The sequence below is a fragment of the Microtus oregoni genome, unplaced genomic scaffold (assembly GCF_018167655.1).
Source record: "Microtus oregoni isolate MIOR12 unplaced genomic scaffold, Mior012 000016F_ref0000370, whole genome shotgun sequence".
Taxonomy (NCBI): domain Eukaryota; kingdom Metazoa; phylum Chordata; class Mammalia; order Rodentia; family Cricetidae; genus Microtus; species Microtus oregoni.
In genome coordinates this window covers 25,000,591-25,027,270 of record NW_024543075.1, presented here as the reverse complement: position 1 = coordinate 25,027,270, position 26,680 = coordinate 25,000,591, and the positions used below count along the sequence as shown (strand labels likewise).

General features: G+C 38.9%; 1 protein-coding gene and 1 non-coding gene across 3 annotated transcripts in view; one reads left to right on the top strand and one right to left on the bottom strand.

Annotated features, from left to right (window-relative positions):
• Rexo5 (RNA exonuclease 5) overlaps positions 1 to 26,151 on the top strand; it is a 54,264-nt gene extending 28,113 nt beyond the window's left edge. For both annotated transcript variants that reach the window (XM_041666293.1, XM_041666292.1), the window contains 12 exons: positions 114 to 252; positions 403 to 497; positions 1,652 to 1,754; positions 5,048 to 5,151; positions 5,862 to 5,976; positions 15,414 to 15,518; positions 16,884 to 17,021; positions 20,020 to 20,112; positions 20,613 to 20,829; positions 21,043 to 21,230; positions 22,127 to 22,245; positions 25,915 to 26,151. In XM_041666293.1, the coding sequence (XP_041522227.1) occupies positions 114 to 252; positions 403 to 497; positions 1,652 to 1,754; positions 5,048 to 5,151; positions 5,862 to 5,976; positions 15,414 to 15,518; positions 16,884 to 17,021; positions 20,020 to 20,112; positions 20,613 to 20,829; positions 21,043 to 21,230; positions 22,127 to 22,245; positions 25,915 to 25,996 (1,498 nt within the window). In that variant the 3' untranslated portion in view covers positions 25,997 to 26,151. The remainder of the gene's footprint in view (positions 1 to 113; positions 253 to 402; positions 498 to 1,651; positions 1,755 to 5,047; positions 5,152 to 5,861; positions 5,977 to 15,413; positions 15,519 to 16,883; positions 17,022 to 20,019; positions 20,113 to 20,612; positions 20,830 to 21,042; positions 21,231 to 22,126; positions 22,246 to 25,914) is intronic.
• On the bottom strand, positions 15,052 to 15,239 carry LOC121458160. The gene has a single exon (XR_005975804.1). It is a non-coding gene; the product is annotated as a U2 spliceosomal RNA (small nuclear RNA).
• Positions 26,152 to 26,680: the final 529 nt, after the last annotated feature.

Below are 26,680 nucleotides of genomic sequence, written 5' to 3'. Positions count from 1 at the left end.
TCTTCAGCTTTTTTTTTTCTGTAATTGGTATATATTAAGTATAATTTTTCAAAACGTGTCTTTGGAGAAAAGCTGATATTTTAGTCTCTCTATTTCTCTCTCTTTATGAAAAGTTTTTCAGGAATCATGGAGAAGATTCTTAACCCAGTGCCAACCAAACTCAAAGATATACAGACACTCTTAAGACAGCTGCTTCCTCCTGACGCTGTGTTAGTGGGCCATTTCCTAGACTCGGATCTCAGAGTTTTAAAAGTGTGTATCTGCTTTAAGACCTTATTCTCTAATAGAAAAGTGTATTCCATTTATCTAAGATGTAAAGACTGGGAATTTTAACTCCCAAACCTCTTCCCTGTTTTTTTCTTTAGCATAAGGTGCTATTTATTCATTATTTTTCCTCCTCAGATGATACACCCATATCTTATTGATACCTCGCTGCTTTATATCGGGAAGCAGCACAGAAGATTTAAGCTAAGATTCTTAGCCAAAGTTATTTTGGGGTAGGTTTATACATGTTTTGGTGTTGTCCTGGTATATTGTACATAAATTAATATGTATTATCCAATCCAGTCTTGGTTGTCTCTCTCAATTTATAAACACTACTCCCTCTAATTCTTATGAAGTAAAGAAATTAAGGGAATACAGTTGAATCTCACAGGGTAGGCATGTAATCTCAGCTATTTTGAAGATGGAGGTAGGAGATTCTAAAGTTCAATGATTTCCTAGTCTCTAAAGTGATTTTAAGGTTATCTTGAGCAATTTAGTGAGACCTTCTCTAATTATGAAAAGTTTAAAAACAAATGTGTTTTGGTGGCAAGATGACTCAATAGGGAACAAACCTTATGACCTATGTTCTATCGCTGGGAGAACTAACTCCCATAAGTTGTCCTCTGCCCAACCACACACACACACACACACACACACACACACACACACACACACACATACACATTGTACACTCCCCACACTTAAATGTAATTTTAAAAATTTTTTAAAGGAAGTTGTGACAGAACATTTGCATATCATTTGTAAGATCGTATATTCAGCCCCTAGTACCATGGAATTTCAAAGTGTAGCATACTTAAATTGAATATGTCTTGTAGTCTTGAAGCATATAAGTGCATGTTCATTATAACATGGTTCAAAATGGAAAGAAAATTGTAGAGGACTGACTAAGTTATGGTTATTTATTATTCAAAGGAATATGATAGATCTGTATATGTAATATGGAAAACCCTAAGATATTACTTAGAATAAAATAGAGTTGCTGAGTAGGATCTATATATAGATATTGATCAACATAAATATATGTGTATTTAAGATTTTTCATAAACAACCAAGAAAATTATTTAAATGTATAGATATTTGCATATGAATAAAAATCTTCTGGAAGGAAACTTTTAACTGATACAGCTAAGAGTGGGCCTGATCTTGGCTAATCTTTGATTCCTGTGGTATACTTCTGTGATCAGAGCCATCCCATGTTGTCTGGATGTGTAGCACCTCTCTTGAGGCCTGGCAGTTGAGCAGAAAAAGGGATCTTGATAGTTGTAGTACAAATCTGATTGTTAACAATGGTGAAACTTCTATACTGTGGTTAAAAGAAATAATCATTAAAAATATCCCCATATACACATTTCATCTTCATTTCTAGGAAGGATATACAGTGTCCAGACAAGCTTGGTCATGATACCATAGAAGATGCTAGAACAACTCTTGAATTAGTTCGGTATTTTCTTAAGTATGGGCCAAAGAAGGTTAGTATCTTTGACCAGTCCCTTTGGCTTTCTTAATATTATGAGACTGGATCAGACATCCATAGATCATTATTTCTGTTCCTACCTTTCTGTACAAAGCTAACAATGTGGTTAAGATTAAAATTAAGACCCATATCACTAACATATTGACAAAGTATATAATAAAGTCAACTTTTGAGTGTTGACTATAGAGTTTCTAGTTATATCAACTGGCAGTTGCTCTGAATAACTTGTTTCTAAATCTGTAAGATGGAAATATGTAGTTTGCTGGGATAGTATTGAGGGCAGATAACTAAATATAAAGCTGGTGATGATGATCATTGAACTGATACTGTTTATGGTAATTAGTTTGTTCTCTAGGAATAGGTGCACATTCCATTGTTTGAGCAGCAGTTCAGTGGATATAGATTTGAAAAGGACAGTTTCAGAAAGATTTTGTGAAATTATTTTGTTGGTGGTTGTCTTGAGGCACTGTCTTGCCTGTAATTTACTATGTAGATATGGCCCAGACTGGCTTCAAATTTATGGTGATTGTACTACCTCTTCCTTCCAAGTGCTAGGATAAAAGGACCTGTAGGGACAAAAATGTGGGGACAGAGTTTTGGTTGAAGGTAAACTGAAAAGAGAAAGGTAAGATAAGTAATCAGATAATAGTAAAACCCTGTCTCTTTGGAGGCTGCACCAGACAGACCCTGCAGACCAGCTCAGCTCCTTAGGAGAGGAAAATGAAAAGGGAAAGAGTAAAGAAGGGGGAAAATAAGCAGTAGAAGAGAAAACTAAGCAGGTCTCGGCTGTCATGCCAAATTGATACTGAGTATTAAATAAGGGTGAGATGAACATGCGGGGAGAGAGTCAGATGGGGATATAGAATATGTGAACTCTGATGGCTGGGGTTCAATTTTGAGTCACATTTCTTGGCTCTCAGAAACCCATGCCACCTGTGCTAGTTCCTCTGTGATAGGAGGTCCTATTCTCCTCTGAGTCTTTCTTTAGGTGTTTGGATTACAGGACTGGTTCTGTCTGCAGGCAGTACTTCACAAGTGGAATTGCAAATGCTAGGAATACCTCTGTGTGTTCCTTCAACGTTGGGCTTGTGACTTACGATTGATTCCACCCCTATATAATCCTTCCACTGTCCAGTGGGCTGCTTGGAGTCTTAGCTGTCTGTGAGGACACTGTATGAAGTGCTGTCACAAATTTCCCCTGATGGATATAGTTCCTTACTACTTTGTCCAGGGTGGAGGATACTGAGCTTCAGACTCACTGCACCACTGTGCTTTCTCCAGTCTGCAGCCTTGGCTCTGTTGCTCTGATCCAGATGCTGCACCTTGTTCCAAGTTATGCCCTGTGCTCTTCCTAAGGTCTTGATGGGTCCCCTGATCTGTGGGATAATAGCAGAGGTGGGGAATGATGAGTGTTGTAGAGGTCTTGAGTTTTAGACCCCTCACCCCTCTAGAGCTATCTGGGGGTTGCTGAGGCACTGACCTATGCTGATGGGTTTATGAAAACTAGGTTCAGCCTTTGCCATCTCTTCCCTGCTGCCCAGTATTCTCTTCACTTGTTTCTACAATTGACATCAGGATAAATTCTTCCTGGAGCCATCAATCATGACCTGCTAACTGGTTATGATAAAACTGCCTCTGCCAAGGCAGGCAGATCTCTGTGAGTTCAAGGCCAGCCTGACCTACAGGCTCCAAAGCTACAGAGAAATTCTGTCTCAAAAAAAAAAAAACAACAAACAAACAAACAAACAAACAAAACCTGTCTCTGCCTCTCAGTGTGCCAGTTCCTCTTTGGGCACCTGACTGAATTGTACCTCCTTCGCTCTTTAAGAATGGTTATGATTTTTTAACAGATTGTTAAAATATGTTCTCATATTGTTAAAATATGTTCACATATGTTCTCATAGAGGAGCTCAGCAGTGGCTCCTCTGAGAATGGTGGGACAAACAAAAAATGTTTTGTTTTGTCATTTAGATTTATGTATTTTATGTTTTTGCCTGTGTAAATGTCTGTGTAACCATGTGCATGTCTGGTGCTGATGTAGGCCAGAAGAGAGGAATGGGATTCCCTGAAAGTGGAGTTACAGATGGTTGTGAACTACCATGTGGGTGCTAGGAACTGAACCACCCGTTGAATTCCATTTTTGTTGTTGTTGTTTTTCAAATCAGGGTTTCTCTGTGTAGCTTTGGAGCCTGTCCTGGAACTTGCTCTGTAGACCAGGCTGGTCTCAAGCTCACAGAGATCCGACTGCCTCTGCCACCTGAGTGTTGGGATTAAAGGCCTGCATCACTACCTGACCTGGCAAAAATATGTTATTTTTATTTTTTTATTTTATTTTTTTATTGAGAAAAGGAGAAAAAAAAACAAATTTCCTCCTCCTCCCAGCCTCCCATTTCCCTCCCCCTCCTCCCACCCTTCTCCCCCTCCTCCCATCCATCTCCTCCTCCTCCCACCCTTCTCCCCCTCCCCCCACTCCTCTCCCCCTCCCTCTCCAGCCCAAAGAGCAGTCAGGGTTCCCTGCCCTGTGGTAAGTCCTAGGTCCTCCCCCCTCCGTCCATTTCTAGGAAGGTGAACATCCAAACTGGCTAGGCTCCCACAAAGCCAGCACATTACGTAGGTTCAAAACCCCGTGCCATTGTCCTTGGGTTCTCATCAGCCCTCATTGTTCGCCATGCTCAGAGAGTCCAGTTTTATCCCATGCTTTTTCAGTCACAGTCCAGCTGGCCTTGGTGAGCTCCCAATAGATCAGCTCCACTGTCTAGAGTACTATGCTGCGGTAAAAAACAATGACTTCTCAAATTTTGCATGCAAATGGATGGAAATAGAAAAATATGTTATTTTTAAATAGTTGTATTATCTTACTTTCCAGGTGGATTCCTACTTTATGAACAAAAATAAATATCAATTATACTTTTGATAGTCTAATTTTGTATTATTTTGTATTAATATACTGACTTTTTTGATATTGCAATAAAAGTCATTGTTTTTCATTTCTAAAAGTTACATGTTTTCAGAGAAATACATTAAGAGACTAAGTAAGGAATGATGAGCCAAAATTGCCATCACGTTTCACTCAGCCTCACTTGGCTCTTTTAAACCATCTTCATGTAACATTAGTAGCTGGTGACAGGTTGTTGCTCTTGGCTAAGCAGTCATAAAACCATTTGATACTATTGAAGCCAGCTTTTGCCTGAGGCAGTGACACAGCCATGATTCTAGAGAAGCAGAGAATATCATTTAAGTGATTTTTTTCGCCTCAAATTCTGTACAAAAACTTTTATTTTCTTACAGATTGCAGAGCTCAATTTGGAGGCACTAGCTAGTCGTGAAGAACTGAAAGCAGCCAGTCAAGAACCAGAAAAGAAGGGAGGACCTACTAAGCCCCCAAATATGAGGTAATGTTTTCCATTTCAAATAAGAGCAAAGGAAAATTAAGGATGTACTTACTAGTTTTCTGACTATGACCAATGTCTAAAATGATGTTTAAAAAAAACCACGCAGAAATAATTGAACTAAGGATTATTACAAGAGAAGATAGAGCTTTTAATCCCAGAACTCAGGAGGCAAAGACAGATGGTTCTCTGTGAGTTCGAGATCAGTCTGGTCTACAAAGAGAGTTCTGGGACAGCCAGGGCTCTGCTGAGAGACCCTATCTTGGGGTGGTAAGGAAAGAAGAGAATTCTAGTCTTGTTGATATTTTTAAGTTAGAAAACTTAGCTTATAGCCTTTAAAGCAGATTGGAGAAACACATACATCCACACTCAGAAACGGTTTCAGACCATGATGAGTGTGTCAGATCCTTAGATTGTGACTTCAATCTTGATTGATAGCTTTAGGTATAGTTCTTATTTATTTTCCCTCCTCTTAGGGTAACACCATCTAATTTGATTTTCTGCAATGATGAAATATTCTGGAGAATATGAAAACCACTGATCACATATGACTAATGCAGTTTATTGACTGGGCCTTTAATTTTAATTAAATTTGTATAACTAAATATTGCTACAGACTACTATATTGGCAAGCATTATAGGCACAAAATTTAACTAGCAAGTATTAACCTAAAAATGACTATTCTTATTTTAATCTCTTTAATTCTTTACAGTGTTTTAGAATGCCTGGACTCGATGGGTCAGAAACTCCTTTTTTTGACTCGGGATATAGATGAGCTTTCTTCTTCTAGAAACTGTCTAACTATTAAGTGTTCTTCAAATAAAGAGGTGAATGACCTATTATATCTTTGTAGTAAGTGTAACACTTTGTATAACCCCTGGGAATGCCAAGAATTTGTACCAGTAACCTTGGCTAACATGAGCAAGTCTGGCTTCTGCCTCAATCTTATGGAGCACATTTAAGTCTGTTACTTCATAGGAGCAGAGCTGTTAGCTGTCAGCGTCTGCTTTCAGAGACCAGTGGGCTTGGCCTTGCACGCCACTTAGAACTTCTATTTCTGGTATATGGAGATGTTTATTTTGGAGCCTGGCTATATCTTTTTATATTTTATCTGTCATTGTTCTGTGACAATATGAGCTCCAGTATTTATTTGTCTTCCCTACCCATTCAGCATTGGAATTATAAGTATGCTGCCATTTCTGACTTTTTATTTATGTGTAGCCAAACTCAGGTCTTTGTGCTTGCTCAGCAAGCCGTTTACTTTTCTGAGCCCTGGAAATGTTCTCTTATTTGACAATTTATTAGGTATATTACTTTTTTCTTGGTATATGTATGGGTATTTTGCCTGTAAGCCTATGCCTAGTGCCTATGGAGCCCAGAAAAAGGTATCAGATCCTGAGATACTAGAGTTACAGGCAATTGTGAGTTCCCATATGAGAGCTGGGAATTGAACCTAGGGCTTCTGGAGGAACAGGGTAACAACTAAGTCACCATTTTGCCCTACAATTGCTCTTTGTTAATTTAAAATTCTTTAAGAGAATTTCATGTGTGAATACTACATTTCCATCCTTTCTTCTATCTCCTCCAACTGCCACATCAAATTAATAGCCTCTTATTTAACATTATCATTTTATATATACACAAATTTAAGTGTGTGTGCGTGCGCTCGCGTGTGTGCGTGTGTGTGTGTATCTCCCTTCTATTTAGTGTTGTTCATGTGCTTAGGGCTTGACCAGTTGGAATTGGATAACCTTTCAGGGAACTTATCTCTAGAGAAGACTGATTCTGCTTCTCCCAGATTTCCCCCATCCAGGCTAGCATGTCAGCTGGTGTTGTCCATATGCAGATACTGTTTAGGCAAGTGTATTGTTGAGAGTTCATAGTTAGAGCTTTTCGATCATGCTTAGAAGATGCTGTCTTACAACAGGCATCCCGGTGTTTTGTTCTTACAGGTTTTCTGTTTCCTCTCCTGAACCTTGGGTATAAGGGTTGAGATGGAGATGTATGAACTGGGGCCGGGACTCCACAGTCAATTTTTCTCTGCATTCTGACTGGTTGTGGATTTGTGTAATAGCCTTCACCTGCTTTGGAAGCAGCTGCACTAACCTGGGGTTAGGAGGGTAAGTGTTTAGTCTGCAGTTAGAAAGTATACTAGTTTAGGAAAGTGGCAGTAATAGGTCCTCTTCTAGGATTCATGACCTCACTAGCCATGGGCAAGTGGCTAGGTTTGTGGCCCCAGAGGTGAATTCTCTCCTACTTGAATGGGCCCTAAGTCCAGTTTAGACATCTGTTGATTACCCTCAGAATAAAAATGCCACTATTACACCAATAGAGATATCTTACCAGCTGTAAAATCTAGGAACCATAATAGTGATGAACCTGGAAAAAGTTAATTCTAAGCTGCATATTTTAGTAGTGTTAGGATTTATAATATACATATCATAGTAGTTACTTACTACAATTTACTTTCTATAATAGTATACCTTTTCATGTGTAAGAACCTTACAACCATATACTTACATTTCATTCCTCCCAACCACAGCGCTATTGTTGTCATCACATCTTACTTCTATATACATTATAGAATCTAGTCTATATTGTTACTAATTTTGCTTTGGCTATAGATTATTTGAAGAGATTTTAGGGAGTGGAACAATGGTTCCATGTATAAGTAGACTTGCTGCTTTTACAGAGGACCTTGTTTCAGTTCCAAGCATCCACATGGCGTTCACAGCACCTATAACTCTAGTTCCAGAGGATCTGACACCCTCTTCTGGCCTCCACCAGCACTAGAAATAATATGGTACACATACATACATGTAGGTAAGCATTCATTCAAATAAAAAATAAAAAAACTACATTTTAGTAAGAAGACATGATAGGTATATTTACCACATGATTATCACATCTAGTGGTATTTATTCCTTTATATAAATCCCAATTTTAATCTGAGCAGTAAAGAGTCTGTAGATACTAAATTCTTAGCATCTTTTGTTTACTTAGTAATTTTTTTTTAGCTTTCAAATTTGGAAGATATTTTGGTTGACATTTATTTTCAACTCTGGTATTTTAAAGGTCTTGTTATACATCTTTTAGATTCCATGAGATTTTCTACCTTAGTGCCCTAGTTTTCTTTCTGTTGCTGTGATAAATACCATGACCCAAAACAACTTAGGGAGCAAAGGATTTATTTGATCTTATACTTCTGTGTCACAGTCCATCGCTATGGTAAATCAGGGAACCTGGAGGCAGGAACTAAAGCAGAGGCCATGTAGGAGCACTGCTTACTGGTTTGCTCCTCATGGCTTCCTCAACTTGACTACTGCCCAAGAATGGCACTGCTCACAGGGCCTAGGTTCTCCAACACCCATCACCTCTTTCTAGATGATTCCAGCTTGTACTAGGTTGAAAAAAACAAAACAAGCAAAAATACAACCCACACTTAGATTATCATTTTTATAAAATTAGGTAAAAAGTACTACTACTTCCAGTTTTATCTTTCATTACTTTTGTAACTGCCATTAGGATTCTGAGGGTTCCATAGATCACTGTTGTTAATTTTCTAGCAGTTTCTTTCTTCCCCCTTTAGCTGTTTTTCATTGCTAATGTCTTCAGGCTCCATCATAACTTTTGTTGTATTTAATGTGATAATAATCACATCCAGTATACTTCTATTTCAGACACTGTAACTTTAATCTTAAAAATTAAATTTGCTCTCTTGTATCTCCCATGCCTCTAATAAAAGACTCAGACTTTTCTCTCAATTCTTTCTTCTGGAATATAGTTACAAGAACTATTTTAACATCCTTACATATTTGATCATCTATGTAACTTTCAGATTAGTTTTCAGTGATCTGTATCCTTGTGAATTATGTTTTCATGCTTCTTTGCATGTCTGAGACAGTAAATTTTACTTTATTGGTATCATGTAGTTTTATGTCCTTGTAAATATTTGTGAGCTTTGTTTGGAAGGTGGTAGTTTTATAGAAACACTGTTCCTTTTGGCTCTTGCATTTAACATTTTTAAGTAGAACCATGACAGTTTTTATCCCACTACTGTTGTAAAAGAAAACTTTGTGCTTAATGCTACAAGGGTCATGAGATCTTGTGCTCTGGTTTGGATAATCCTGTGTAAGATTTTGGAAATGTCCCTTGTAATCCTTTTGGATTTTTTTTCCTTCTGGGCCTTACATAGTTTACTTACATAGATACAATTATGAATATTTGAGGGTTAAATTTTTTTGCAGGTCTCTGGTGTTCTATGTGTAGCTCTTTACTCAGTGATATTCAAGCCAGCAGATTTCCCTATTTCTCTGTAGCCTGGAAATGTTCTCTAGGTGGCAAGCTGGAGAGATTATAGTGTTCATGTGTTCATGAGATTATTATCCTTCCTTTTCTAATTTCCTGAGAATTACCCCCCCCCCACGTTTTTTCTGATCACCCCCCCACCTGACGTAGACCTTAAGGGTTTTGTGAGCATCATCTATATGTGCGTGTACATGGTTGCAGGTATGTGCATGCATGCGTGTGTACATGCGTGTGAGGTTAGAAAACAACTTCGGGTGTCACCCCTTAGGTGCTTACTACTTTTTGTATGACAGTCTCTTTCATTTCAGAGTCCATAAGAACTTTGCCAAGAAGACTAGACTAGTTGGCTGGAGAGCTTCCAAGTTTCTGCCTGTCTTTGCCTCCAATCTCACCGTCACTGAGATTCTTTTCAAGCATAAGCCATTGCCACTAGTATTTTATGTGGATTCTTGGTATTGAACTTGGGTTTTTATACTTGCTAGGAAAGTGATTTACCAACTGAGCCCTCATTATTCCCCCACCCCAGGGAGTCACATGACTTTTTAAAAAAAATTGTTTTTATTGAGCTACATGTTTGTTTTTTTTCCTGTTCTCCTCCCTTTCTCTCCTCCCCCCTCCTACCTTCTTCCATGGTCCCGATGCTCCCAGTTTACTCAAGAGATCTTGTCTTTTTCTACTTCCCATGTACATTAGATCTATGTATGTCTCTCTTAGGGTCCTCTTTGTTGTCTGGGTTCTCTGGGATTGTGAATTGTAACCTGGTTTTCTTTGCTTTATGTCTAAAAACCATTTATGAGTGAGTACATATGATATTTGTCTTTCTGGATTTGGTCTTAATACGATGTTTTCTATATCCATCCATTTGTCTGCAAATTTCAAGATGTTATTTTTTTAATATTTATTTATTTATTATGTATACAATATTCTGTCTGCGTGTATGCCTGCAGGGCAGAGGGCACCAGACCCCATTACAGATGGTTGTGAGCCACCATGTGGTTGCTGGGAATTGAACTCAGGGTCTTTGGAAGAGTAGGCAATGCTCTTAACCTCTGAGCCATCTCTCCAGCCCTCAAGATGTTATTTTTTTTTTCCTGCTGTTTAGTAAGTACTCCATTGTATAAATGTACCATATTTTCCTTATCCATTCTTCGGTCGAGGGGCATTTAGGTTGTTTTCAGGTTCTGACTATGACAAACAAAGCTGCTATGAACATAGTTGAGCACATGTCCTTGGAGTATGATTAAGCATCCTGTAGGTATATACCCAAAAGTGATATTGCTGGGTCTTGAAGTAGGTTGTTTCTAATTTTCTGAGAAATCACCATACTGATATCCAAAGGGGCTGTACCAGCTTGTACTCCCACCAGCAATGCAGAAGTGTTCCCTTTACCCCACAACCTCTGCAGCATAAGTTGTCATCAGTGCTTTTGATCTTGGTCATTCTTACAGGTGTAAAATGGAATCTCAGAGTTGTTTTGATTTGTATTTCTCTGATGACTAAGGATGTTGAACATTTCCTTAAGTGTCTTTCAGCCATTTTAGATTCCTCTGTTGAGAGTTCTCTGTTTAGGTCTATACCCCATTTTTTTTAATTGGTTTATTTGTTCTTTTGATGACCAACTTCTTGAGTTCTTTGTATATTTTGGAGTTCAGACCTCTGTCCAATGTGGGGTTGGTGAAGATCTTTTCCCATTCTGTAGCCTGCCGTTTTGTCTTGTTGACCATGTCCCTTGCTTTTCAGAAGCTTTTCAGTTTCAGGAGGCCCCATTTATTAATTGTTTCTCTCAGTGTCTGTGCTACTGGGGTTATATTTAGGAAGTGGTCTCCTGTGCCAATGTGTTCAAGTGTAATTCCCACTTTCTCTTCTATGAGGTTCAGTGTGGTTGGTTTTACCTCATTATTTTTTTAATGGACTTTGATTTTTAGGGAAATTTTAGTCCATGGCAAAATTGCATGGAAAGTGTATTTTCCATTTATCTTCTACCTCACTCAACATGTGCAACCTCTGCCACTAGATTTTGTTGTCATCAGTGTATCTACACTGACACATCCTAGTCACCCAAAAGTCCATCTTTTACATTAGGGCTCACTTTTGGTGTTGTATATCCTATACATTTTGACAATGCTTGTTGACATATATGTCCCCCTATATATAGTTTCACTACCCTAAATATCTTAGGATAAGTGTGCTTTCTAATTCATTCTCCCTCTCTCCCTAGAAACCACTGATCTTTACATTGGCTCAATAGTTTTGCTTTTTCCAGAGTATCACATAGTTGTAATCATATATTAAGAAACCTTTTAGATTGCTTTATTTTATTTAGAAATGTGTATATTTCTTCCATGTCTTTTTGATGCTTTTAATGTTTTCTGTTTTTAGTGTCTGAGTAATTCACCCACTGATAGATATAGCTTGATTATTTATAAGTTTTAACACTTACAAAGCTGCTCTAAATGTCTATGTGCAGCTTTTGGATGGACATAAGCATTTAGATACTACATTTAGACAGTTGCATTTGTTTAATAGTGTCTCATAAGTTTCTTGATAATGTCACATAAATCCCTTAACTTCACCTCAACTGTTCTTTATTATCTTTTGACCTCGAACTCCATCATTGTACATGACCTGATGCTTTCATCTGCCTGATTAAATCATTCCTGTGTGATTTTGCAGTGCTATTTTTTAAAATTTTCCAATCCAGAATATTGTTTTTTTATCATTTCTTTGTTAGTATTCTCATTTGCTAATATATCATTTTCTTGATTTAGTAATCCATGTTCAAGCATCTTTATGACAATTCTTTTATCCCCTTAAGCATTTTTAGATATTTAATTAGCCTTATGAGTCTGCAGTTTTCATATCCATGGAGTCAACCAACCATGAGTCGGAAATAATAAGGAAAAGAATAGCTGAACACATGCAGACTTTTTTCTTTTTTAATGTTCATTAGCAGTGCAGTAGAAAAGCTATTTACATAGCATGATATTCTTTTCAATGATATAAGTAATCTAGAGATAGTGACTCAGTATACAAGAGAGTGTATACAGATCTAGAGTGCAAACAGTTCGCCACTTGTTGTTAGAGATCTGGAGCCTACCATAGTGGTGTAATCTCAATATTCAGAAGACAGGCATTCACAGGTCTTCATACAGCTACACTTTTCTAGATTCAGTTTATGGAATTATATTGTCTTTTTAGGCTAAGTTTCCCTGTATCTTTGTATGCTTTGTGATTTTGTTACTAAGACTTAGACATTTAAAAGAAATAAACAGTTCTGGTCTGAGGAGCTGACTCAACAGATAGAGCACTTGGCCTACAAATATAAGTGCCAGCATTCAGACTCTAAGAACCTTATATTATAGTTTTGTTCTGTTGTTATGATAAAACACTGCCCAAACGTAACCTAGGGAAGGAATAGATTACAGGTTATATCATTGAGGGAAGTCAAAGCAGGCACTTGAAGTAGAAACCCTGGAGGAATGCTTCTTGCTGGTGTTCTCCAACTGATGTTTAGCCTTCTTATATATCCTAGGACCAGCCCAAGAAATGGTGTCATCCAAGTGTGCGGGGCTCTCCTCCATAAATTAACAAGACAGTTCCTCAGACATGTCCATAGAGGAGGCTTTCCTCTCATGACCTTGGGTTATGTCAAATTGAAGACTAAAGATGACAGGAACACCCTCTAAAAGCCAGGTGGACCTAGTAGGGGATGGGGAGAGAGAGGCAGATATAAAGATGCCTGGATCATGCTGGGTTGCCAGAGTTACTGAAACTGAGAGCCCAGGTTCAGTGAAATACCTTGCATCAAAGTGACTGAGGATGACACCCTAATATCAACCTCATGCATCCACACCAATATGCACACATGCGTACATGCACCTGCACACATATGTACCGTAACATGAAAGCATGTATACACTATACATACATAAAGAGAGAGAGAAAAATAACCAGTTCTGATTTTATGAACTGTTTTATGCAGCATCCAAGATTTGTGTTATCTGCAATTTTGCGTTTTTAACTGTCTCAAATTTTCTTGGCAGTTTGTTGCTGTCTATTTTTTACAGCACAGAGTCTTTTCTACCTCATGGCATCTTCCTTTGGAACTGCACCTCTAACATGCCATAGTAGTCAGTTTGTAATGATTTCTCAGCAAGTCCTGTACTCCTGTCAGCTCTTCAAATCAGATGAGAAGAAGCCAGTTTCTCAGGCAGCACCCAGATTTTCCAGAATATTGGGTACATAGGTTTGCATTCCAAGAGAGAATCTCTGGAATGGGAAGTTATCCTCCCATGAAGTCTATGTTGATTCAGAGGGAGAAAGAGATGGGAACACAAAGTATTGCAGTGCCATTGCCATTCACTAGAATGTCTTACCTCCCAAGAACTGGGAGTTAGAGGCATATACCCATCATTCTCATCTTTCCAATACTTGGAGCTTAGGGGGTTGTTTGTTTGTTTGAGACTAATTTATGGTGTCAGGGAGAGGAGAGGAACTTATAATCTTGTTAGGAAAGGTTGGCATTTGCCATCTCTCTCGGCAAGATCTGTAATTTACCTTTTTATTTTCTTTTTGCCACATCTAACAAGGGTACCATCTTTTTTTCTATATATTTCATGCTGCTTTCTGGCTGCCAGGCTTTTAGCCATATCAAAGTTGTGACATTTGCATTTAGTTGGACTTCTTTCTAGGGGTGCTTCTGTTTTCTACTTCCTCTAATTCTTTCAGGCACATTGATTCTCCTCCTCACTACCTACTACCCCCATCGCCAATGACTCTCTTAAGCCTCCTTTGTTTTCTTTATTTACTGATTTGCAACAATGTGTAATGATGAGGGCCTCTGTTGGAATTTATTTTCTTACAAGTATCTTGAAGGTTTGTGGTAATCACTCTCTTAGTAATATTTAAAGTATGGGTCACATATGTTATACATTACCTTTATGGCTTTTATGTGATACTAGAGGGTTAAACCCAAACTCTTGTATATGGTAAGACCTGTTACACTATGCTATATCCCAAGCCCTTTTTATTTTGATACAGGGTCTCACTAAGTTGTCCAGCCTGATTTGAACTTAGTCCATAGCCTGGTCTTAAATTTGCTATCCTCAGCCTCTATGTGGTTGAGATCATAAGCCTGTGCCTCCAGGCCCTGTTGCAAGTTGCCTTTAGAAAGAAACCAAGTCCTTTTCACTGTGTAGCCCTGGCTGTCCTGGAACTTGCTATGTAGGCCAGATTGTCCTCAAACTCACAAGAGATCCCTGTCTCTGATTTAATCTTGAATTGCCAGGATTAAAGACATGAGCCAGCTCCACCTGGCTTAGTTGTTAGATTTTTAATTCATTGGGTTGGGGAAGTTCCCTCTGTCTTGGATTTTCTGAGTTTTGATATTGAAATTTTCCATAAGCTTTGTCTGCATAAGTGAGTACAGTCATGCTAGTTGATATGACAGTACATGTTGACTTTCGAATATGGACCAGCCTGATATCCTTGAATAAACTGCTTCTGTTGTGTAATTCTTTTCTAAGCATTGATAAACTATTTATGACACTGTCAAAAAAGTTTTCTTTTGAAAGAAACCAAATCTTATATCCCTAGAAGGGTGCATTGTTCCTGAGGTTCTCCAGTTCCAGGTTGATGTGTGACATGGATGTAACAAGCTCCCTTTCCACCTCCCTGCTTCAGAAACTCATTGCATATGTTATTCTTGGACAGAGGACATACTCTATTAAACTGGAAAGGACGGGTACTATGCTGAGTCTTAGCCAAAAGGCCAAGAAGCAGTAATTTAGTGGCTTTTCTAGGAGACTGTGTGCTGTTACCATTCTCCTTTGGACCTGGAAGTCAGCTGTGTGCCTCTTTGGGGTATAAGTAAAAGGCAACTGTTTATATTACTGTGGCTTGTGGAGGGAGTTGAATGAGTACTGGGTTCCTAACTCATTCAGTCTGTTCTCTTCAGGTGCTTGAGGAAGCCAAAGTGGAAGTCCCTTTGTTTCCCTTCAGCATTGTGCAGTTCTCTTTTGAGCCCTTTTCACCCATCTTTGCTGACGAGGTGAAGCAAAGTGTAAGTAGATGGATTCTGCTGAACTGTTTGATAACGACAACCTTTCTTCATTAAGGAAAGTAATGCACACTTGCTTAAATTCACATCTATTTCTCCAGATTATTTCAATATACATTAATATTTGAGAAATATGTTTTATAAAAATAGGAATCAGACTGAGTATCCTGTTTTACAACTTTGTTTTGTTTTGTGTGTGTGTTTTTTTAGTGTATGTATATGTGTACAGGTATGTGGGTGGGTGAGTGTGTATGCCCATGCATGCAGAGGCAGAACAAGGTCAGACGCCATCAATAAATATCTTCTTTTTTTTTAAAAAAATTATTTACTTATTATGTATACAATATTCTGTCTGCAGACCAGAAGAGGGCACCAGACCTCATTACAGATGGTTGTGAGCCACCATGTGGTTGCCAGGAATTGAACTCAGGACCTTTGGAAGAGCAGGCAATGCTCTTAACCACTGAGCCATCTCTCCAGCCCTAAATATCTTCTTTTATCACATTTATTTATTTATTTATTTGAGGCACAGTATGTCACTGAGTCTAGAGCTCACTGATTTAGCCACCCTGTCTTTACTGCTAGCACTGAGGTTAGAAGCATGTGCCACTTGCATTCATGTTTTCCTGTGGGTGCTGGGGTCTGAACTCGGGTCCTCAAGCAAGCACTTTATCCATCAAGCCGTTGCCCCGGCCCCTTGTTGCAACTTTATTTTAATTTTAAATGTATCTTCTGTGTCAGACATAATTTATTGTTCTTATTTTCAAGATATGCAAGTATTCCACTGAGTGGTAAACCTATTATTGAGAGCACTTGTGTTTTCAATTTTTTCCTTCTATAAATAATGGACATCCTTGAATACAGACTCTTCGTTTTATTTTGTTTTTTATTTTTTGAGATAGGGTTTTTATGTAGCCCTAGCTGTCCTCGAATTCTCTGGAGACCAGGCTGGACTCAAACTCACAGAGATCCCTCTGCCTCTGCCTCCCAGAGGTCTGGGATTAAAGGCATGCACCTTACCTCAATGATAATTTTTTAAAGGATTTATTCATTTTATTTTTTTGTGTGTGAATATTTTGTCTGCATTTATGTGTGTGTGTACCACATGCATGCTTGATGGTCTTGGAGGTCAGAATGGGGCATAAGGTTCCCTGAAACTTGGAGTTACAGATGGTTGTGAACGACCATGTGGATGGTGGGGATCAAATGCTCTTCTGCAATAGCAACAAGTACTTTTACCCACCGAGCCATCTTCCCAGCCCTATAACAAGTCTGGACTTCAGACACCTGCAAAGGTAAGCCAAGCTTTGACTTATGGTTTCAGTTCATTTTCACATCCACCGCTTCATTCTGTTGTTTTTCCTATAGATGAAGACCAAATGGACAGAGATGTCAACTGTCTATGCTGGTCCATTTGTCAAAAATTGTAACATTGGGCCTCTGAAGAAGATGTTTAAGAGCATGGGTCCAGTCCAGTCAGTAACTCTTGTTCTCGAAACATTTAGGGTAAGCTGAGAATATCAGGTTTTGACTTTCTTAGAAAAATCAGATGGGGTGAGGGCTGTGTGGCTAACCAATAACAAATTAGTAAAATGAGCTTGATTTGCTCCAGCTCTGTCTGATGAGGACAGTAGCTGGCCCATATATAATCATTATTTCTGGATCTTATGTTCTTGTGTACTTAACAATTTTTATTTTGTCTTGCTTAAAGAGAAATATACCATGTAGGTTAGACAAAAATATGCTAAAGACAGGGTAGTAACACAACGTTTTTAATCTCAGAACTCCAGGAAGCAGAGGCAGGAGGATCTCTGTGAGTTTAAGGCCAGTGTGGTCTTCATAGTTTCAGAACAGCCTGTCTCAAAAAACCAAAAACAACAAAATCCCTGCTAGTTGAATGTAACCTTTTGTGCTGACCTCACCTTTGAATGATAAAAATATTCTTTAAAAAAGAATAGTTGGGGGTGTGTATGTGGAGGGATGGCTCCATGGTTAAGAGTATGCACTTTTCTAGAGGACCTAAGTTCAACTCCCAGCACCCACATCAGGCAGCGCACAACCAGCCCCAGGGGAATCAGACATCCCTGCCTCTGGGCATATGGACATAACCACACACAGAGACATACACACATATGCATAACTAGAAAGAATAAATTTTCAAAATAATTTAAAAAATATAAAAATGATGATAACTCTATTTTTTTAAACAAAATAGGGAAGCCACCTAGTAAGATGGTTCAGCAGATAAAGGCACTTGCTGCCAATTTGATGACATGAATTAATTTCTGGGACTCACAATGGTAGAGAAAAGAAGCAGTTTCCACAAAGTATCCACTGATTTCTACATGCCAGCCATGACACATATGCGTACAAACACACACACACACAAACTAAATAAATAAACATAAGTTAAAAATTACAAAAGAACTGTAACTTCCCTGTCTTAGGAAGTTGTATAGGCTTTAACTACACAGTCAGCCAATAGCTAGCATACACTAAAGGATAATTGATTTATAAAGGGTTTTAAGAGTGAGCTGGATGGTGGTGGCACACACCTTTAATCCCAGCACTCGGGAGGCAGAGGCAGGTGGATCTCTATGAGTTTGAGGCCATTCCAGTCTACAAGAGCTAGTTCCAGGGCAGGCTTCAAAGCTACAGAGAAACCCTGTCTCGAAAAACCAGAAGGAAAAAAAGGTGTAACTAGGGATTAAACCTAGAGTCTTAGGCATGTTAGAAAAAGACTTTACCATTGAGCTACATTCCTAACCCTTTTTGTTTTAGTATTAGAGAGGATCTTATTGTGTATCCTGTATTGCTGTAAGATATGCAATCCTCCTGACTCATCTTCTGAGTAGACAGGATTACAGGTGTATGCCACCATGTACTATACTCAGCTTTGATTTTCTGTTTTTGTAAGGGGCATAGCACAATGTAAGAGTTCTGCCTGTCTACTTTTCTTTTTTAATTCTCTAGTCTCTTGAAGTAAATTTCGTGTATTGGATTTTTATTTATATAAATGATCTTAATGATTTTGAAACTATTTCAACAAAAGAAAAATATTTTTAGTTATTTAAATACTTACATATCATGTTAAAATGTATATAATTCAAAGGACTTAAGTAAATATCCATCTTTATAGTCATTATATTATATCATAAGTAGATAAATGACTAATGTTTTCATGTGAAACAATAGCATAGCATGAAAGGAGATACGACAAGAATTAAAACTAGAAACAGCATAATAATATCTATAGGAGCTGGGTATGGTGGTACATGGAGGCAGAGGCAGCACAGCTACTGCACAGTCAAGAGCACCCTGACCTAGTTCCAGGTCAGTTAGGCCTCCATGGTGAGACTCCTTCTCCAAGTAGAAAGGGTTAACTATAGATATTATGTAGTAAGTAGTATGATGGAGGCCTCTATAAGGAGGACTAAATTAGCTGAAGAAAGGAGTAGGAGAATATGTCAGTATTTTGTTTTCTACCTTTAGAATGTAGAACTGGGGCAATTCATAACCTGGTACAATAATAATTATGAAAATGAAGTAAAAACATAAGGACTACCAAAGTTCATTCCTACAGCTAAAAATTTAGATATTGATTATCTCTGAGAATAGATAATCTCAGAATTGGGAAGTTTGTTGCAAGATTATAACCACTTATGTCTTCTTGCTTTTTTTGTTGATTTTTGTTTCTGTATAATATATATAATATAGAATTTACCTTTCTAACCCTTAAGTTCACAATAAGTTTACTGATAGAATACAGTGTCATGATCATGATCGTCCTTCTCTATAACTGTTCATCATTCTGAACTGGAACACCCTATAATTTTAAGTTTCAGTCTCCTAATAGGTATGTGGCTTGTAGGATTTTTTCCTATTTTGTGGACTGCCTTTTACAATTTGGTAGTCTTGATGTCTAAAAATTTTGTAATTTTGAGGAAACCTAGTTTGTCTTTTTCCCCCCTTGTTATTTGTCTTTGGTGCCATTTTCAAAAATTTGTTCAAAACAATGTTCTAAAACTTTTCTGTAGGAGTACTTTTCTCCATGCTGCTCTGCAGCTCAGCTGACTTCAGGGATTTGGCTGCTTTGAGTCTTAAGATGTGGCCTAGCCAGTGGAAGAACTTGGCTTTCCCAGGGAACTGGAAAGTTGTCTAAAAACCAAGCTAGTTGACATCTGGGAGTCTCTGCTTGTGACATACATGAGTGACCTTAGTGCTTTGTAGCAAATATGAAGAGCAAGTTAGGTAGCGATGAATTGCTTAGTTTTTCTTATATTACCATCACAATGGGCTTTGGTTGTAAATGGAAAAATTGAAGTTACTGACTGAAAACCAATTCCTGAACTTTGGTGATTTTACTTAAAGCTGACTGACAGTCAGCTATCTGGCCTAGCACATTAAAAAGCATCCATTGTAGTGTTTGGGTCCCTTTCTCAGTCCCTCCTTCTAGCAGTTTGAGTTGGAAGTAACAATGATGAAAACCTTGGTCTTTCTGCAGCCTTACTTCTGTGTACAGTATGAAGTCTTGGAAGCTGCTCAGCTGGCTATAGAGACCATGAATGGCATTCTGGTAGAAGGTTCTTACATCAAGGTAAGATGGCCAAAACTGAAAGTAGCCCCCTTCATCGAGGCAAGATTTACCACAGTCCATATGTAGGAATATCCTGAAGATGCCCAGGCATGAGGGATTGTAATAAATGTCCTTAATCAAGACTTAATAACTTTCAGTTTCATAAAAATCAGCCTGGGCTAGACTACAGTTTTATTGTATTCCTTATCAAGTATCCTTGTCCCTCAGTGCTATTCTGAGTCTGCCCATTCCTTAGCTTTCAAGCGCGTGAGATGGTGGTATTGTAAAGTAGTTTTTGTACAAGTAAACAAGATTTCAGTGGAGGCAGCAAGCAGGGAACTAGAGAATATAGATTGTTATGAAAATATGTATTTCTTAAATAAATCTACAATCATTTCTATGAAGCACTTACTGGCCTCCTAAATATTAGGAAGCTGCATATTGAGTTGCTGATGTACAACATGACAGAGGTTAGTTAAAATGGTGACTTTGTACCACTAACATCATCTTTCCTTGGTTAGGTGCACAGGCCTGTGACAGAATTCACTCTTGAGTGTGACACCCTTGTGCATGAGCTAGAGCAAGATTGTGAAAACCAAGGTACTATATATGTGACTGGATTTGGCAAAGCTTTTAAAGAACACCTGTTGGAGCACTCCAGCCTCTTTCCTGGCCTGGAAGCCATGATACTGCCTAAAGATGTTAAAAGCAGACAGCAAAAAAACTACTGTTTCTTGAGTAAGTAATACCATTAAATGTAGCCTGGAAGGATATTGGAGATGGCAGCAACATGAGGTCAAAGAAGGGGTTCACCAAAAAAGCTTTCCTGGAGTAGACCAGGGCGAAGCTTCTAATTCTACTCTATTCCTACACCTTAGCCAGGCCTTAGTTTATCTGTTGATCTGTTTTCTTGGCTCTCGTAACAAATGTTGGGATTTTTCCTACTTTCAGAGTTCAAATCCCGTGACAGTGCCCAGGTAGCCCTTGAAATTCTCAAAGGCAAGGACTGGAAGTTGAAAGGCAGACATGCCCTAACCCCCATGCACCTTCAGACATGGCTCAAGGACATACATCCTGAACCAGCAATGCCTTCAGGACTTCAGCTAGTGCCACCTCTCTTGGAGAAGCATGTCTTCCAGGTAATGAGTGTGTCTTGGGGTCAGCAGGGAAGGTAGCTGCTGGGGTCTCTGGTTCTGGACCCTGGCCTTCTGCTTCTGGAGCAATCAGGAAAGACTTGCTCATTGGCACTGCATCCTTCAAGCTTTTTGTTGGTTTGTTTTTCCTGCCCTGGCTCCCATCTTATATCACTCCTCCAGCTTCCTCTAGCCCTGGCCATATTTGTTCTTCTCTCAGATATCAAATACTTTTGCCTCTTTGATAACCACTAAAAATCTCATTCTTATTCTTCAGGGTGGTTCTGCAAGGAACTTTGAGGGATCAGGGTGGGAGGATGGAGAGCTGGATAAGTCTTAGGTGAATTAGTTCAGGGCTTCCCAAAGTGTGATATATACACAAGATAAATTTTGGCTGTCATAGGTAGAGACTTTTTTGTTTCCACTTTTGTAGCTTAGGACTTCCATTAAACTTACATCTGACCTGAGATTAGGCAAGACTAAGGCAGCAGTGGAAATGCATGAATAAAGAAGGTGTATGTGTATGTGTAAGTGTGGAGATCGAAGGCTGCTTAAAGCTTAGAAACTGCTGTAGTCTCAGACTTAGCAGATGAGGGATGGAGATTAGAGCTGGTCAGTGACTCATCCAAGGTCACAGATACCCTTAATGGCAAAGGCATGTAGGGAACCTCATCAGTGATATGACTCCCTCGCTTAGGGCCCTTTTGGAAGACTCACTTGAGAGAACCAACAGAAGCTGCCCTCTGCCACAGAAGTTCTAAGTCACTTGAGGTCTGTAAGAGGGCTGCAGTTTCAGACAGGAATTTTTTCCAGAGCTTCCTGTGGCTTTAGAACTCAAGAAAGTGCTTTAACTCCAAAAGGTGAACAGGAGACTAAATGTTGATGCATGACTTTGGTCCTAGATTGCGGAGGAGAACCACCCAAGGATAGTTGCCTGGCGTTGCAACCGGAAGATTGAAAAGCTCTATCACTGCCTGAGCCCGGGCACCCTCTGCCTCATCTTGATGCCAGGAACCAACAAGTAAGGACCTGATACGTTGTCCTCGGAATTCTGACCCCTGGAATTCAGCTGTTTTAAGGGAAGACCTTTAGTTAAGTGATGCCCAGGCATGTAATGAGGATTTACATGAGTTCTTATCACAGTTCTAGAAGGTAGACATTATATTCCTATTTTACTTGTTACTTAAATTTATCGGTTCTTCTGATGCAGCTCATCCCACCTTAAAATCAGAGACTTAGGCCTAATAAATACTGAAACGGGCTGTATAGGTCTGGTTATAGCTCCTATTATATAAATTTTTTTTAAATATTTATTTTTTACATACATTGGTGCTTTGCCATGAGTGTTGGGTCTCCTGGAACTAGAATTACTGACAGTTGTGAGCTGCCATGTGGTTGCTGGGAATTGAACCCGGGTCCTCTGGGAGAGCAGTCAGTGCTCTTAACCACTGAGCCATCTCCCCATATAAATTTTTAATAACAGGCCAACTTACCCATCACAGGTCTAAGCTGGTAAGGTGGTACACACCTATAATCCCAGCATCTGGAAGATTGAAGGAAGATAATGAGTTCAGAGCTAGTCCTGGGGTACACTGTGAAAACATGTCTCAAAGCAAAATTCTCTTGTGAGGGATTTTCAGTAAATCAGTGATTTTTTTTCAAAACATAAAGTATGATAAATACTTTATTTAAAGAAAAATTAATGTTAAAATTAGTCCTAAAACATATAGTGTCATTTGTGGGGTATTTGCAGTGTGTGTAAAGGGCCTTTTTGGAGTAGTTAGAAAATTTTAGAACTGTTCTTCCTAAGTTTTTCTTTGTTATATTTATTCATTATCTTTTGTGTGTGGTATGCATACATGTGCTCAGATCATCAGGCTCACTGCAAATGCCTTTATCCATAGAGCCGTCTTGCCAGCTTAAACTGTATTGTTTCTTAAACATATCATAAAAACTGGTTTTTTATGTTAGTGCATACCTGTAATCTCAGCACTTGGGAGGTGGAGGCAGAAGAATAAGGAGTTCAAGGCCAGCTCCAGCTACATAAGGAGTTAGGGCCACTGTGGGCTACATAAAGTCCTGTGTCAAAAGATTAAAAATATCTCAAGATTCTGATATTCTTGGAGATGCTGTACTACGAATGATAGTTTAAATAATGTCTCTTTGGACCGGAGAGATGGCTCAGCTGTTAAAAGGCTAGGCTCACAACCAAAAATATAAGTAATGTCTCTTTAATTTGGGGGTTTTCTTGTATGATCTTGTTGAAGTTCTGGTCTGTGTCATTGGGATTCCTGTCCTTCATCTGTGTGTGATAATTTGATCTTGTTTGTTTGTTTGAGACAGGTTCTCTCTACGTAGCCCTGGCTGCTGGGATTAAAGGCATATGACACCACACATGGCTAGATTTTTGTCTCTTCAAGCTGTCCTACAGCTTCTTTTATATATTTTTCATGTAGTTTTGTTAAGTTTTCAAATTATTTGCTAATGTGGTCCAATCCTTTTTATTTTTATGTGTATATACATGAATATACACATGTGTATATATATGCCACAGAGCTTGAGTGCATTAGAGGCTGGAGGAGGGCAGCAGATCCCCTGGATCTGTGGTTATAAGCAGTTGTAAGCTACCTGATGTGAGTACTGGGAACCGAAACTGAACATGGATCCTCTGCAAGGAGTGCTCATAACTGCTGGAGCTCTCTTCATCCCTAATTCCTCTACTTTATCTTCAAGTCCTAATAATCTGTCTTCTTGATCCATTCTACTGGTAAGGCTTTCCTGAGTTTTCTAATTGGGTTATTGAGTTTTGCAATTTCATTATTTCTATCTCTTTACTGAATTCAGTTTTCAGGTCTTGAACTGTCTTGTCATTTCATTCAGTTACATATTTATTTTCTTGGATTTATTCTTATCCTCCTAAGTACATTGAGTTGTTTTCTTTAAATTTTTAGATTCATTAATGATGTTTATGATTGTTTCTTTAAATTGTCCTGGGATTCATCTAGGTAGTTTTTAAATTTTTAAAAATTTTTATTTTATGTGCTTTGGTATTCTACCTGCACGTATGTCTGGGTGTGAGTGGAACCGGAACTTGAGTAATAGACAGCAGCAAGCTGTCATGTGGGTGCTGGGAACTGAACCCAGGTCCTCTGGGACAACAGTCAGTGCTCCTAACCACTGAGCCATCTCTCCAGCCCTCTAGGTAGTTTTTATTGGGGAACATTTCTATAGGGCTGGTGAGTTTTGGAAGGGACATAATGTCTTGGCCTCTCAACATTTGTTTTGCAGTATGACTTTGTCATGTAGACTTCCTTGGTTATATGTCTAATTCTAGGCTGCCTCTGTTGATTGGGAGTTTTGTTTTGATTTTTATTGTTGCTTGGTTGATTTCAGATCAGGTATCAATAATTTGTAGCTAATCCTTTAGATTCTCAGTGTTGATTTTGGATTGGATGAACATGCATGATGATTCCAGTTCAGTGGTAAGCAAGAAATGTGGATGATTCGAATGGATGGCTGTTCTGCAAGCTCGGCTAATTGGGTAAGCCAGGTTCTTGGGCACTCACCAGGCTAAGCCAGAGTATAAGCTGTTTGCCTAAAGCTGGGCCTAAGTATTAAGAATATGGCAGGCAGGTGAGAGGGTTCAGGATACTTACCAGACTTGGCCAGGACACAGAATGGCTAGGCAATGAGGTTGGTGATGGCACAAACAGGCAAGAGTCCTGGCAACTCAAAAACTGGGCCAGTGCACAGGATGTTTTATCTAGTCTAGTGTGGTAGGGGCAGGCAAGGGTCCAGGATACTCACTGGACTGGGTTGGCACATGGGAATCTGTCAGACCCTTAATAAGCAAGTTCTGTGACAAGCAAGTACATAGACTGGGTCAGGATTATTAGAGTCCTTAGAAGCACAAGCACAATGCCTCCGTTTAAGCAATTTCCCAAGGTCACACAACTAGTAAGTGCAACCACTCTGCACTGAACCATAATGATCGGACTCTAGAGCCATTCAAAAAAAGACTTGCTAGACAGCAGGTTAACACTTTGTGTTTTGCTATTTTCTGCCTTTCTTGCATTAAAGAGCTCCTTTAGCTCTTTAAATCCAGTCCCATGAATATTCTTCCAAGGTGGCAGTGAACTACCAGGTATCAAATGACTCCTCAACTGTAAGCACTGTTCTAATGACAAGCATTGTTAATAAGTAACCAAGTTTTTCAGATGACACTACCCCAGTTTCTAAGGACTCTTAACCTGGCTATTACTTGCAAGTATGACTTAAACAAGTAATGTCTGAGCCTGTTTTTTTGCTTGGAAAATGGATTGGAAACTGAGCTGTTTTTAAGGGTTAGCGGACAGGTATTTTAAACTGCCCACACTTGGTATGTAGAAAGTGCCCAGTGAGTGGTGGTTATTACTGTGCTTCTTTAAGCCTTAGTGGCATAGTAACTTGCATGTTTTAGGGTTAAGAAAAAGTGAGGCTTATTGGAAATGTGTCATCTGTCTCTTAAACAGCAGAGCTAGGACTTGAATCAGGCTTCTTCACTGAGCCCACTCCAGCAGGCAGCTTTTCATAAACCTTCCTCTTGGTGTATTGTACACACCTGCTTAAAAACTTACTCTATCCTAGGAGCATAGAGCCATTCATTCAGCCATTTAGATAAAAACATGTCTTTGTTTTTTATTTATTGCAGCACTTTTGGATTACACCCTGGCCTAGGACTGATGAAAATAAAAGAGGAAGAGGAAAGTGACCCCCCGGGCCTGGGAGTGTGAATCTCCCCACACTTTCCAAGTATCCCTTCACATATAGAGAATGTGACTAGGCTATGGCCCCTTCAAGACGATGGCAAGTCTTTCCATCTAGCAGACACCTTTGTTAAAAAGTTGGGATACCAGCCAAAGTGCAAAATTTCAATAAATGCTTAAAACTCAAAACATTTCCTCCTCTTAAGGCATGGTGAGGGGGAAAATGAGTGTTTTGTGTCTGATTTTATTTATACAGGTACTGATTGATTGCTCTATCACTACCATTAAATGGTATTTACTGCAAAGACCAAGAGAAAAAATCCAGCCAGTCTGTCAAATTTCTGTAAGTAACTGGCTAAACTGTTGACTCTTTGGCATCTGCTATAAAGTTAAAGGCGGTGGTGGTGGTGGGGGAAGGCTGAACTAAACATCTGGCAAGAGAAGAGATAATGGAAGACTTATCTTTGTAGTTAGAACCCATTTCCATGTTTGGAAATACCTTTTGGGGGATACAGCTGCAGAATCACCCTTCACCAGTAGGTGTCCCCATCACACCAGAGCACCACTTAGAAACTGGAAACTTCAAAACTCAGGGGAAAAAAAACACCTAAGTTTTAAGGTGACTAGTAACACTGTTGGAAAGATGGGACACAGATCTACAATTACAAATCTGATAGATACTAAGTGCTCCAGAGAAAGTGAACTAATCTT